The sequence below is a fragment of the Sycon ciliatum genome, chromosome 5 (assembly GCF_964019385.1).
Source record: "Sycon ciliatum chromosome 5, ocSycCili1.1, whole genome shotgun sequence".
Lineage (NCBI taxonomy): Eukaryota > Metazoa > Porifera > Calcarea > Leucosolenida > Sycettidae > Sycon > Sycon ciliatum.
The window spans coordinates 17,214,962-17,229,813 of record NC_088647.1 but is presented as its reverse complement, the minus strand read 5'-3'; the positions used below and the strand labels follow the sequence as shown (position 1 = coordinate 17,229,813).

Genomic DNA, 14,852 nt, shown 5'->3' with positions numbered 1-14,852 from the left:
AGAAACTCAATCCGAACTCCAACATCAAAACAATAATAAAGAATTTGCAGCGACAGGCAAAGTACATCAACCAATGAAGAGAGTAACAAAGGAAATATCAGTCTTTATCAGTCGTTATTCAAGTCTCTTAGCTATTGAACATGCAAACGCAGCAGAGGTGCATCTACATGGATAGTTCTTAGTATTTTAATCGAACCTTGGATAGCCTCCTGTTGCACAATAAAATAAATAAATTCGACGGGTTCGCGTACCGGGCAGGTCAAGAACAAGGAGTCGTACAACTCCCTGGTCAAGAACCACCTTTCCGCTTCCGTGGGACGCCACCACCCCATGATCAGGCGTCAGATGCGGCTCCTAAACGGTGGGGGAGGATAGATCAGATCCACCAACCATAGGCCAAAGGCCTAAATCCCATTTGCCACATCCATGATTTACTCATGCCAGGCCACGAGTTCCCACTGCACAATAGCCAGGTATTATTATTATTTTTTCTTATTTTATTAACTGGTTTGAGGGAAAGAGACAAACGGGAAAAGTCTGAAGAAAAAATCGACTGTCACCACCAGGACTCGAACCAGGGACCCTCGCTTGTAGCCAGCGATGCTCTAACCACTGAGCTATGGTGTAGTCGTCATCCAAGCAGAGGCCGTTCAACATTTTCTTCAGACTTTCTTATTTTGTTAGGGATTTCCCAACAGGCAATGCAAGCCTGCGTGGCAACCATCGGCCTAACAGCCAGTGTAGCGATGCTGCACAGCGTCCTCAGCCTCGTTGGCTAGTGTCAGCTGCCGCTGCAACTCTTTCCAGTCTCTCGGTCTTTCCAGTTTGTTTGTCTGTTTTTTTAGTATCCTTTCAGTGTTCTCTCTTTCTGTGGCTCTAGCTCTCCCACCTACATAGTCATTGCATTGCATTACCTTTCTTTTTTCAGTTCTAGTCTTATTATTTTTCTTTTATACATGTAGCCACGGTACTGTCCTGTTTATTTCGTCAACAAGAAAAGTGGTGGTAGTTTGTGGCCCTAGCTAGCCCTGCTTTTTCATACCGTATTTCCGCGCATATAAAGCCATGGCGTTATATCCGAATATAAGGCCACCCTCACTTATAAAGCCATGGCGTTATATTTATAAGTGAACAAAATTCAATGTGGAGGAAGTAGCATCTGGCATTAAAGGTGAGGTCAATTCTTTCAGTGAACCTACAGCAGCGGTGATTCTCCCTGCATGTACCCATCCCCACTGTCACATGCCATACCGCCACCAGTACCTTCACACAAGGTTGTATGCCAATAGGTTCACAATTTCAGGGAAAATTGAAAGTACATGGATGCTCGACATGAAAGTGCAACGGCACCATACGAGTACTCGAAGTTCATACTCTGCCGTTTTTTGCATGTACGCGTCTCTCACTTTCATGCTTTTAGCGCCATGGCGTTAAAACCGAGGCTATTTTCTCCAAAAATTTGGTCCAAAACAGCGATGTTTCACCTATAAGTTTTAGTATAACGCCATGGCTTTATAATGCGCGGAAATACGGTATAAATTATAATGTACATATTTTTGAACACTGGCAGAATTCAAGAATCGGTTTGTAATGGTGTAGTGTGCGTGGTCAAGGAGGCAACTACCCACAGTCAGTCAACGAACGTTTCAGAACTTACTCCGGCACGGCCTGGAGGTTATCTTATATCAAATATTCCTAAGGGGCCGTCCGTAAATATCGATGTTTTTTTAGAGACGATATTGGTGCTTCTCTCCCTTGACCCCCCTCCCTCCCCCCAGAAGACGCACATGTACATCTAGATCATGGAATCAATATTTTTGGATGCTCATGAAGTGCCCAGGATGTTGAGGGTCCGGTGTAGGCGTGAAAATCCCGCCGCACTCACGCAATAGCTGCATCGCCTGGGGGGAGCGAACCGGGTTGGCGCTGCAGTGCTCACAGCCATCGTCTACTGGTGTAGCCAAAGCGGCTACGCTCGGGCTTGAATTTTTTCAAATCCTTGTTCAGACAGTGAAGACTGGAAACTCTTGTGGAGTTCGTCCGTGTTTGTTCGCACTGCCTCTACGTCTTGAAAAAGGTCTCCTGCAGGCATCGTTCGGCCGATTTCCACAAGCTCATTCTTTTGCTCTTGAAATTCGCCATGGGCGTACAGCTTCCAATTTTTGATTTTGTTCTTGTGTCGCGAGTTTTAGCTCCGCGAACGGAAGCTGGTTTCACATTTCTTGTATAGCCATTTAGACGTCCGCGTGCAGGGATCGGCGAAACTTCAGATATTTACATTGATATTTTTCTGATGCTCGAAAAGACGCACATGGCTCAAACCCCCTCCCCCCCAGACGCACCAATATCGTCTCTAAAAAAACATCGATATTTACGGACGGCCCCTAAGTGAACTTGCTCTCAATCAACAACGTATGAGATACAAACTAGAGAAACTTACACAGAATCTAACAAGGCCGTTGGCAAGGGGGCCAGCTAGGAAGCTTCAGCTGGTGTCTATTGCGGGAAACAAGCAGCAGGCAGCAAAACAGCTAACGAGAGTATGTGATAGTGTAGCAAGCAATCTGGAAATGTCATTGATTAATCGCAGCACGCCTCAGTGCTACAAAGGAAGCATTGGAGCATGAAACTGATATCGCAGTGAAGATGAGTCCATACAACTGCAAATGAAGCATAGCGGCACAAGTATTGTATTTTGGAAACAATGAAGACTACTGATAATATGTGTTGGTCTAGCTACTCTCCAGTGTGTAGTGGTGCCATGCAAGGATCATGGAAGAACAATCGTAAATGTAGGAAGTACTGTATGCAGTTCTAAACAATAAGAGTCATGCAAAATACATGTACTACTCGGGGATGTGTAAACTGTAAAGCAGGGATACTACACCCTCCCTTCCTACACTAAATCACGCCCTCATGATTTGACAACTCAGAAAATGAATACAATAATGCAATGGTAAGTGATGGTTCAGAAGAAATCTGGAGGTCGAATGTTGTTCCTGTTGCGGAGCTGGTATTGGTGAACTGGGGCTGGAACGGCTGGCGGAGAAGGCGGTTGGGGCGGCTGCTGGATACTCTGCTGGACGTGAGCATCATAGACATAGGTAGGTGGAGTGGCAGGCGGAGGTTGGTGAATTTGGAAGAACGGTTTCAATCTGTCAATGTGGACTACTTGGCAGACTCGGTCAGAATTCCGGCGGACTCGTACTGTTACATCATCGGTCAGGCGTTAGACTGTGTAGGGGCCTGTCTAGTAGTGATGGAACTTCGCAGCGTGGTCAGGAGGGACAACGGGGGAGAACAGGAGTACTTGTTGGTCGACTTCAAATTTCGGGGGTGGTCTACTGGTCCCATCATACCCTTTCCGCTGTCGTCGGTGGCTGACAAGGCTACATCGGCGTGCACGCTCGTATGCTGACAAGACGGATACACGGTGGGTCTGCACACACACTGGATACGAGTTATTTGGAGCGGGTCGGGGGCAGTCATAGATGATATCAAGAGGTAACGTTGCTTCTTGACCAAACAGCAATCGGTATGGAGTAAAGCCAGTGGAACTGTGGAGACTAGTGCGATACGCCAGCGCAGCATGCTGGAGATGAAGGTCCCAGTCCCTGTGATTGGTGGTTGTAGATGCTATCATTGCTTGGAGTGTTCGGTTAAAGCGCTCTACCATGCCATCGCTCTGTGGGTGATACGGGGTGGTCCTAGTCTTTGTGATGCTGTACAGGGCGCAGAGCTGGGTAAAGATGCGTGACTCAAACTGGGGCCCTTGGTCGGAGTGAATAGTGCATGGCGCTCCATAGCGGCAAATCCACCCGTCAAACAGGAAGCAGGCGACAGTCGTGGCTAGCATATTGGGCATGGCGTATACTTCGACCCGTTTCGTGAAGTAATCAGCAATGACTAATACATAACGGTTGTTGCGGTCGGTGATTGGAAGAGGACCCATAATATCTACTGCAATTCGCTGGAAGGGGAGTGACGACAGTTGAGTTTACAGAGGAGCTTTTGGCTTTGGATTAGGTTGCTTTCGGGTTTGACAAACGGTACATGACTTGATCCAGAGTTCTATGTCAGTGGACATACCAGGCCAGTAGAATCTAGAGCGTAACTTATCTAGGGTACGGGTAACACCAAGGTGATCAGCGCCAGGGGCATTGTGAAGCTCAGTGAGGATCGACTTACGCATGTCTTGTGGGACAACTAGTTGATGTGAGTCAGGTGTAGCTGGGTCCTGGCTGGGGCGGGTACGGTAGAGAACACCATCTCGGATAGTGAGCCGTTGACGTTGCTCATAGAGTCGGAGGGTCGGCTGGCTAGCGAGCATGAGAGGCTGTGCACCGCGAGCAGGCAGGTTCTTGTCGGTGATCCATGCGTGAACAGGCGAGATGTCAGCATCGTTTAGCTGCGCTTGCTGAATGGATTCAGGTGTGTGTGACGGCAACCAGACAATTTCTGCCGGACGAGGCGAATCTTGGACGACAGCACCTGAGGACAGTAAGACACCGCATGCACTCTCAGCAGCAGGCGGAGCAGCACAAGAATCACGAGCAGGCACAGCAGCAGACAAGGATGACTCACGTGTACCAAAATTCACTCTGGAGAGACGATCAGCGTTAGCGTGTTGTGTACCAGGGCGATGTTTGATCTCGTAGTGGAATGGAGATAGTTTTTCAATCCAGCGGGCGACAATGCCTTCCGGGGTTTTGAATGAGGAGAGCCATACGAGAGGTTTGTGATCAGTGCGGAGAATAAATTTCTGGCCGAGCAGGTAATGCTTGAAATGGCCAGCAAATTCAACAATCGCAAGAAGCTCACGCTTTGTGGTAGTGTAGTTCCGCTGGCTAGAAGACAGAGTCTTGCTTCCATATGCAACTGGGTGCTCCTGACCATCGTCGGTGCTGACCTGGGATAGAACCGCACCGATGGCAGTATCACTTGCATCTGTATCGAGAATGAACGGTTGAGTTGGATCTGGATAGGTGAGTATTGGCGCAGAGATCAGCTGTTGGCGGAGATGATGAAATGCACGTTCAGCGTCTGATGGCCAGGAGAAAGAGCTGTGTTTGCGGGTAAGAGCATAGAGTGGGGCAGCAATGACGGAGAAGTCGCGTATAAATCTACGATAGTAGGCAACAAAGCCGAGAAATTGGCGGACTTCAGTAATTGTAGTAGGTGGTTGCCATTGGGCCACAGCATCTATCTTGGAAACACCAGGGTGAACACCATCATGCGTGAACACATGGCCGAGGTAGCGAACAGATGATTGAGCAATAGAGCACTTACTGGGTTTGACCTTGAGATGGGCAGAACGGAGGCAATCAAGGACGGCCCGGAGATGGACTAGGTGTTCCTTCAGTGTTCTAGAGAAGATGATTATGTCATCCAGGTACACCAAGCAGCATTTTTGAAGATGATCACGCAGTACATTATTCACCAAACGTTGGAATGTTGCCGGAGCATTGCAGAGACCAAACGGCATGCATTTCCACTGGTACAAGCCGAACGGGGTGGTGAAGGCCGACTTTTCTTGGGCGTCCCCATCCAACTGTACTTGCCAATACCCTGAAGCTAAGTCAAGCGTGGTAAAGTATTGAGCACCCTTCATGGTATTAATTGCATCATCTACCCTGGGCATAGGAAAGGCATCCTTGGTAGTAGCATTATTGAGACGGCGGTAATCAACACACAGGCGGATTGACCCATCTGGTTTACGGACGACAAAAATGGGGGCCGACCAAGGACTATGGGATGGCTCAATGACTTCATGCTCTAGCAAACCCTGTATGTGTTGATGAACTCCCTCACTCTGATGGATAGGGAGTCTATGGGGTGCCATTCGGATGGGTGGGCAATCGCCAGTGTGCACACTGTGTGTAATAACATCAGTCTTACCCACATCGAATGGACCAGTCGAGACGCAGTCCTGGAAGTCAACCAGAAGGTCCGTGATAGATGATCTCTCCGGCGAAGGTAAGTGGTCCAACTTGAAGGGATGATTCGGTTGCGATTGCTCAGGCTCGGGAGGACTGTTGGATGCAGCACACGGGAGCGGCGTGGGCGGTGTGTGGTCGACAACAGTGCAAGGCAGCAGCTTTCCAAGGCGTGAACCAGAGGGAAGCGTGATAGGATCCTGAGAATAATTGAACACTCTGCACGGAACAGGAGCAGGCTCAGTAGGAGCAGAAATAGCCACATCAGTACACAACATATCGTACCTCTCAGCCAGGGATGCGTTGGATTCCATGAAGTATGTGTCACCAAGCGGGATAGTGGACTGTGTGCGACCAGGGAGAATGGCGTGAGACAAAGCGGGAATCGTAACAGACTTGGCTAGGGAAACATGGCAAACAGGAATGGTCTGCGGTGTACGATCAGCAGCAGGCGCAGCAGAGTTGGATGCAGTTGGGGTGGACTCAAAGCGGGTCAGGAAGGTGGACAGTGGACTGAACAGGGTCAATAATGCATCGGTGATGTCGAAAGAAATCAATACCCAAGAGAACATCATGCTGAATGCGGGCAACTAGAATGGAGTACTGAACAGTGGCATGTTCAAACTGAAGGCGAACAGTGGTCTTACCCAAAACAGTGACCGGTGTACCATCCACTGACACGATCGTTTGAAGCGGGGCATCGCTCAACACGGGGCGATCAGGAAAGCTGCTCCAGAATCGTTCGCTCATCAATGTAACTGACGAGCCAGTGTCAACTAAAGCATGAACAGAAACATTCTCAACACAAACAGGAATACGGAAGGGATCGTGCACGGACTTAGAAACAGCAGGAACAACGGTAGCACAGAGTGGCGAAAGCATAAGTTGTAGCGTATTCACGACCGTATTCACCCAGTCAGACACATGTGTACCAATGCGAATGCCCGTGAAGCGGACGAGACTAACAACGGCAACACTCAAGAACAAAACATAGCTGAAGACGAGGAAAACGGGCATCAGAAGATAGAGACAAGTCACGAAGACAAACAAAAGCCCAACTAACCGACAAGTAGGATCGACCTGCGGATGAGCCCATGTCCAGAGGAACGCAGCGGCCGGGCTCAGGCTCGATGCGTCCGCTGGTTTCCCGGCTGGGATCGGCGCGGCAGACGGCAGAACCGTGCGATGTGACCCGGCCGGTCGCAGTTGTAGCACGTGACCGGAGGTCCTCGTGGGCGTTGGTCCTGCGGAGCGGGGCCGGAGTGACGGCCTGGCGGACTGTGGCGCTGTTCCAACGTCTCCAGGCGGCTGGTAATGGTCTGGAGCGCGGTTGTGATGGCGTCCAGCTGCGTCGGCGATGAATTCACTCCACACACAGGAAGCGGAGTACTCGGAGACTCCGGCGTTTCGGCATGGAGGATTGCTTGTTGATGCAGTGCGGCCTGCAGTGCAGCGTCCAATGTGTCCGGGGCCAGCTCCCTAACACGGATGCGGACAGCGCGGCTATCTAGGCCGGCCACAAACTGGTCCTTTGTCAGGATGTCATGATCCTGGCCCGGCATCTGAGGATAGGCCAAGACGGCTGCTTGTCGAACTGCCTCACAATAGGAAGACAGGCTCGCCTGGCTTCCCTGTCGCAGAACCTTGAATTCTGCGCGGTGGAGACTGGCGCCGCGTTGCGGTGGTGCAAAGCGGGCAGCCAATGCCTGTGATAGTGGCGCAAATGCGCCCTGGCGTGTGGCCACTGGCAGCGACTGGTAGAACAGCTGGGCATCACCAGTCAGGGCCAGGCCCATGTACTGCACTTGTTGGGCTGGCGTCCACAAATTGAACGCAGCCACCTGCTGAAAGTGAGCGGGCCAGGTGGGCCAATTGTCAGATAGTTTTCCGGAAAACTTCTCCGGAATCACCAACGGCTGTTGACGGACGGCTTGGGCAGGAGCAACTGGTTGGGCCATGGTGAGGTCGAATCACGTTGTTTTACTTAAAAAGTCATAACACACCGCTGCCACCAATGTAGTGTGCGTGGTCTAAGGCAAGGAGGCAACTACCCACAGTCAGTCAACGAACGTTTCAGAACTTACTCCGGCACGGCCTGGAGGTTATCTTATATCAAATATTCCTAAGTGAACTTGCTCTCAATCAACAACGTATGAGATACAAACTAGAGAACTTATACAGAATCTAACAAGGCCGTTGGCAAGGGGGCCAGCTAGGAGGCTTCAGCTGGTGTCTCATTGATTGCGGGAAACAAGCAGCAGGCAGCAAAACAGCTAAAGAGAGTATGTGATAGTGTAGCAAGCAATCTGGAAATGCCATTGATTAATCGCAGCACGCCTCAGTGCTACGAAGGAAGCATTGGAGCATGAAACTGATATCGCAGTGAAGATAAGTCCATACAACTGCAAATGAAGCATAGCGGCACAAGTATTGTATTTTGGAAACAATGAAGACTACTGATAATAATTTTAGTGTTGGTCTAGCTACTCTCCAGTGTGTAGTGGTGCCATGCAAGGATCATGGAAGAACAATCGTAAATGTAGGAAGTACTGTATGCGTCTAAACAATAAGAGTCATGCAAAATACATGTACTACTAGTCAATCTGCGGACAGAACTGTTTCGTCCTAGTCATGTGTAAACTGTAAAGCAGGGATACTACAATGGGGCCCGAGGGCCGGGGGCAGTCTTGCTCCAAACAAACTACATACATGTACATGATTTGTACTACTTCCATCCAATATGCCACCGCCCCCGCAGCATCTGATGGTTCTGTGGTATTCAGTAAAAAAAAACAAAAAAAACTACTAGTACATGTACTACAGACTGTACAGCATGGAGTCGTCAAATGACGACTTCTGCATGCTGTACAGCTAGTGCGAGCAAGAGTACGACGTACATAACCCCCAGGGGGTTATCAAGAGTACTCTTGGCGCGAGCGATATAGCTAGCGCCGCGCCGCGCTACATGTTCAAACTAACTACAACTTCTCTCTAATAATTTTCAAAGGCATCAGATCATGCAAATGCCCGAAGACGTGGACGTGACCTGGCCGGGGGTACCCTGGCCCGCGCTAGGCAAAGCCCGATTTTGCCAGGGAAACTTCGATATTTTGCCGCAAAATTGTGCTCGCTCATCGTCGATATTTCGCTTTCGTTTTGCCAGGTCACTCGATATTTTGCTCCCTTTTTGCTCCAATGCGCAAGGCTAAATTTGGGTCACGTGTTGGAAAACTGACCGAAAGTGGGTCACGTGTTGGCAAAAATGAGAAAAAAATGAGTCACGTGTTGGCAAAAATGAGTCACATGCACCGTATAACTATAAAGTATAAGGGCGCGTTTGGTTGGTACCAACTAGAACAGGATTCACCAGAACAGCGCGTTTGGTTGGGACTGCACCTCTTCTGGGTCGGCCAGAACATGTTCTGCTTGCTCCGGCCTCCAGGCCGGAGCAGACCGAGCAGTTTCACTTTTTCACAGTGAAACCTGGCAGGAACATCGATTTTGGTCCCAAATGATCACGTGCATACGCTTTTGGGTTGGACTCGTTGTATCGTACAAAGTGACCATGGTGACCCGTACACATTTTGAAGAATGCACCAAAAATGTGCTCTGTTTCTGGAGTACCGTTTGGTTGGCATGAGGCTGCTCCATGTGCACCATACCAGCTGTTCGATCCTGTTCTAGATCGTACCAACCAAACGCACCCTAGGTGTAACCAAGAGTACTCTGATCCTGGTGTAACATTTCCCATTTTCCAGCGAACATACCGATATTTTGCTCCGTTTTGCCATCAAATTCTCTCGTCAAAATTCTTCGATATTTTGCCAGCAGAATTGCTAGCAAAATCGGGCTATAGCTATGTCTCGCCCGCGCCCCCCTCGATCAACAAAAAAGTGCTAAAAAAGTACCGTGTCGTGGAGCTGAAATAGTTGCTCTTTTCACAAACTACTGCAGTATACAGTTGTCATTCTGTTTTGTAGGATTATTTGAACGGCCACCTGCGAGTGCACGGAGCGGAGCTAGTCCTGGCCTGGACCTCTGTCCACATGTACCAGTTTCCGAAATCAAAGACGAAGAAAATTTTTGTTTGTCAGAAATTTGTATAAAATATAATTTACCCATCAACTCCAATCTCGTAGGCTGCTGATAGCATCATGGGAGAGCGAAGCGGAGGTGCAGACATGGACAATCCTCCTTACTCTCGCCTGTTTGTGGCGTGCGGGAAGCAACATACTGAGGAGGAGCTGCGCGACGTTTTCAGGGAATTCGGTGACATAGAAACGCTCTTCATCGTCAAAGACAACCAAACAAAGGAGAGCAGAGGCATAGCGTTTGTGAAATACAAGCTAACGTCAGCTGCTGCCCTTGCTCAGGAGAAAGTTGGCAAAGCGAAAATTGGAGATGACCCCAAACCCATCAGTGTCTGTATTGCCGCCAGTAAAAACCAGCAGAAGTCTTATGATGTGAATGAGCTTTCGTCCAGAAATCGCCTTTATGTAATTTTGCCAGATGGTGCAGGAGAAAAGGACCTTCAGGAGCAATTTTCTCACTTTGATGGCTATGAGTCATCTCACATGGTCCGCAACCGGTCCGCTGGTTTCGTTACGTTCTCCCGGCCGTCACTGGCTGCGCTTGCCATGGAGAACTGCGAGCAGTCGTACCATGCGGTGATTGCAGAACCCCGTGACGGCAGAGTGGGGCGTCAGCCTCTGGGACAGAGCGGCACTGGTCGCCTGCACGATGCCGGCCGAGTAGGCGGCGTGAAGCCACCGTTGCCTGCGGGGGTAGGCGGCATTTCTCGTGCGCCTCTGCTGGGCAATGCTCAGCTGCCCTCGGCACCTCTAGTTCGAGGCTCTCTCCTAGGCGAGGGCGGTGGTAGCGCCAGTATGGCCACGTGCGTGTATGTCAAGTTCGATCGGTCCGTCGCGCAGGAGCAGATCAGTCGGCTGTGTGACACACCGCCGGGCATGGTGGCGTGTCAACTAATGCACCAGCACAGCGACGGACAGGATCAGCGCTTTGCCACGGTGGCAGTGACGTATCAGACACCGGACGCGGCCCACTATGCCAAGGAGAAGCTGGGCCAGATTGAATACCCGCCCAGGTCGCCACTGCTCGTCAGCCTGGTGCCAGAGCGTGCTGCCGGCATTGCTGCCGCTGGCTTTGGTGCTGACGTGCCCCGTCCATTGCTGAGCATGGATGGAGTCAATACCGTGCCGTATGGCTTTGGCCAACACTCCGCCGGATATGTGCCACTGCTGCCGCAGCAGCAGCAGCATCAGTATCATCATCAGCAGCAGCAAGTGGGTGGCGCTGGTGGTGTTGAGCAGCACACCGGAGCAGGCGGTGGCACGCGCGCTTTCTTTGTCTGCACTCCCTCGCCGCCGGCCGTGTCGAGACTTCGCGTGGCCTTCTCCTGCTACGGCGGACTGGAGAAGCTGTGGCTCGTCGGAGACCACAATTATGGCTACGCCGAGTTTACGAATCCCGCCATCACCCAACTCGTCATCAACCAGTTGAACGGCTCCGCCATTGGCGGATGCAAGCTGAAAGTCGTCAAGGCCAACCCCAGGCGAGCCTCGGAGGAGTCGCCTACAAAGAAGAGTCAATAGTCAGCAGTGGCCAGTGTATACTCTACTGGCTGCTGCACTTGACCACTAGCGGGTAGTGCAAGACATCGCCCTAGTATCCGTCCTTATATCCCAGAATAGTCTGCTGTATACTATGGAATTTAGGAAGAGAGCTCCAGAAAGCTCGCGTATCACTTCGCCCGGCTGCAAGCAATTAGCAGCGACGCGACGGCGCACCATGTATTTTCACGCAATGCATGCCTTTCATTTCTTTTTCTGCCTTTTGTGCGTGTGTGTGTGTGTGGGTGGGTGTGTGTGTGTGTGTGTGTGTGCAAGTCTTGTCTCTGTTGTGTTTTCGTCAGGCTACTATGCTGCTGGCAAGCAGCAGTGTACAGCAGCTGGCTGTCGGTAGTGTGCCTCTTGCCGTCCTAACCAGTCCGATATTGCTGTCTGTTTTCGTCCCGCTATACCACGTGGGCGCACAGTACACCCTTTACCCTATCCCCAGCGTGCACGCGCGCTATGCCTAGCCAGTTCCCATGGACACCTGCCCCTGAAGGTTGATGGCGTGCACGTGTACTGGCCGTCGGCTGCTCCCGTGCTGCAGGCCATCTCGAGACAATAGTCTTCACCGTTTGTATCCCGGTGCTTACCTGTGGCTTGTGTTGTGTTTGTCTTGTTCTATTTATTCCTTATTTTTCCCAGCCGAGAGAGTATTTGTTGTCAATATGATTATTCTATTGTGTCAATACTCTTTATTCAAGAAGATAATTTTGTGAAAGCTTCCTATTCAGTTTCTTTGCTATCCGTTCTTTCAGATCACTGTCCTTATCTGGTTTTACATGTATGTGCACTAACTTTGTGTTTCCGTGGAGTCCTGGCTTGGCGTGTTTGTGCGGTGTGGACGGTGTGTGCGTGTGTGTGTGTGTGTGTGCGCGTGTGTGTATTTGTATGTGTGGATGATCGGATGTATTTCTTTCAGATGCTTGCTACCCTTGGCATACAACAAGCAGGTGACCGTGTGTAGTTGGTGTACTGTTAGAGGAGTGGCCTACAGGGCTTGCAGTTGTATGCGTACGTGCAGCTACACGTATTTCCTATACACCCAGCTCCTCGTGGTACGGAAAAGCCCGCGAAATTGCAGCAGCGGTCGCAGGTATGCTCGTCCAACGATGAGTAACTAAACCCCTGTCTTGGCCGCAGTAGAACAAGCAAATGCCTGCATGCTCTTGGTCATCCAGAGCTGTGATGACAAGCATTTCACCTATTACGCCTGAAATGATTCAATAAATGTACTAGTAACGGCAGCAAACAGGACAATGACTATGTCCATGCTGAACCAGGTCGAAATTTTTAGGGGGGTGCACGTGCCCCCCCCCCCCCCCCCCCTCCATGCGGGCTACGGGCCTGCATGGCCGTACCCGTCATACCCGCAGTGGCGCCGACCCTGCACTACTGTGTAACGATACGCATACTTCCAGGGGACATACTACTCTGTACCGTGAGTGTATAGCCAAGGTACTAGTACTCAATCTGGGGACAGAACTGTTTCGTCCAGTTTGTGGACTCGCCAGTGGCGGCACAGGGAAAATGAGGCCGAGCCTGAGCGGTAGCATGACAGCAATGAGGAAGGTAGCCAAGGTACATGTAGTACTGTGTATCCAAAGGAGCGGCGCAGCTGGTCCTGGCACACATTCTAGGGATGCACCTCAGTCTGGCTTCACAGCACGCAGTGAGCTGCAATCCCCGTAGTAGACCGTTTGGCCCAAATAAGTATAATCATGCACAAGCTAAACTCGGAGAAAAGAAGGGCACATACATCTACATGACTGTATGGTTAAGAGTAAGAGTAACTGTCCATCACTGACTGTATAGCATGGTATATTTATAGTATACTGTATCAAGGTACAGTGGTGGACAGTTACTCTTAACTCGTAACCATATGTTCCCTTCCTTCTCTAGATTTCAGTTGGCTCAACATCCGAGTTATTCCACAAGCTGAACGAAGGTGGAGAGATTTTAGGCTGTGTACATGTCCCTTGTTGTGCCCCTCATACTAGGCTACATGTCAGCCAAAGTCAAATGCCTGGAAACTAGTAATACTATACTGTGACGCAGGTCCTAACAGATGCCGGTACTTCTCGTCCATGTACTGTAAAGATCTGGCGTTGGGAAACTGTTTATTTCATTGCCATCAGGTTCGGCCTCATTTCCTCTGTGCTGCGCTGACGAGTCCACACAGGACGAAACAGCATGCTGTCCGCAGATTGAGTGTACGGCAAAACATGTAGTTTTAGGCGTGTTAAAATTTCGGTGTCAGGGACTTGACAGGTTTCACGTCCCTCAGGTGTTATGCAGAATTAGGTGACCAGTATTCCCTTCACATACATGTTCAATGCGCACTCTAGTACCTTATAGCGGGTGTGGTCTAAATTTAGTTGCCTGGTTCCTCTACTCAAATCACTGTAATTAAAGTTTATAATACACCGAAAATAACGTGTTTTACAACTACAGTACACCCAATGCAAAGCGAAAAGTTTATATGTCCTTTTATACAATCATGCACAGAGGTAAAGCAATACAGCATCAGTTGAGATGTGTTGGCCAAGTCGTGGACTCGCGTCACAGCGCTGCACTTGCACTAGCGACTTACACTCGGCGTTACTTAGCGCCCATTGGAAAATCCGCCGTCGTCTCATGCTGTATGCTTAGCGTCCATTAGATAATCTGCATGACATCATTTGCATGACATCATTCGCATAACCGATTTTCACTATACCTTACACTTGTACGCAGCACACGCGCACTGCGAGATATATCAGCTTTCCAAAACAACGCCCTCTCCTGCTAAAGAATAGTCGCTGGACTGTTGAGTGTGGTTTCAACCCTTAGTTTATGGCGCGGTTAGATGCGCAGTCATCTAGGAAAAGCAAGTAAAAGACTGAAGCAGGCGACAAGGAAATGAAACCGTAATCCGTGCATTGTAGCGCCTTTGCACATAAGCAGTTCCTTTGACTCACGCTGAATACCAGTGTCTGCTCTAGGATTGTAGGACAGCCGGGTACACGTGTACCTGGCGCAACCATTTCAACCGGGTCGGAACCGGGCACACATGTACCTGGCGCTGTCTCACCAGCCGAGTCACATGCTTTAACTGGTTGGTTGGTTTATTTTAATTCGGACAATAAACGGGAACTAGGCCCAATGAAGGCGAATGGATAAGCCGCATTTAGAAAAGAGAGGACAGGAATTAGAAAATTACGAAAGAAGAAGAAGTATCTGAGTCCTAGGGGTGAAACAATTATACCAAATATTCGAATACTCGTTTTGATTTTTCAAATATAAT

The 14,852-nt window shown here is 49.8% G+C and overlaps 1 protein-coding gene across 1 annotated transcript; it reads left to right on the top strand.

The window, feature by feature from the left end:
- The first annotated feature begins 9,906 nt into the window (after window positions 1-9,906).
- LOC135817863 (RNA-binding protein 45-like) lies at window positions 9,907-12,380 on the top strand. The gene has a single exon (XM_065331143.1). It carries the CDS (start codon window positions 10,091-10,093, stop codon window positions 11,546-11,548), a length of 1,458 nt encoding a protein of 485 aa, XP_065187215.1. The 5' UTR covers window positions 9,907-10,090; the 3' UTR covers window positions 11,549-12,380.
- The last annotated feature ends 2,472 nt before the right edge of the window (window positions 12,381-14,852 follow it).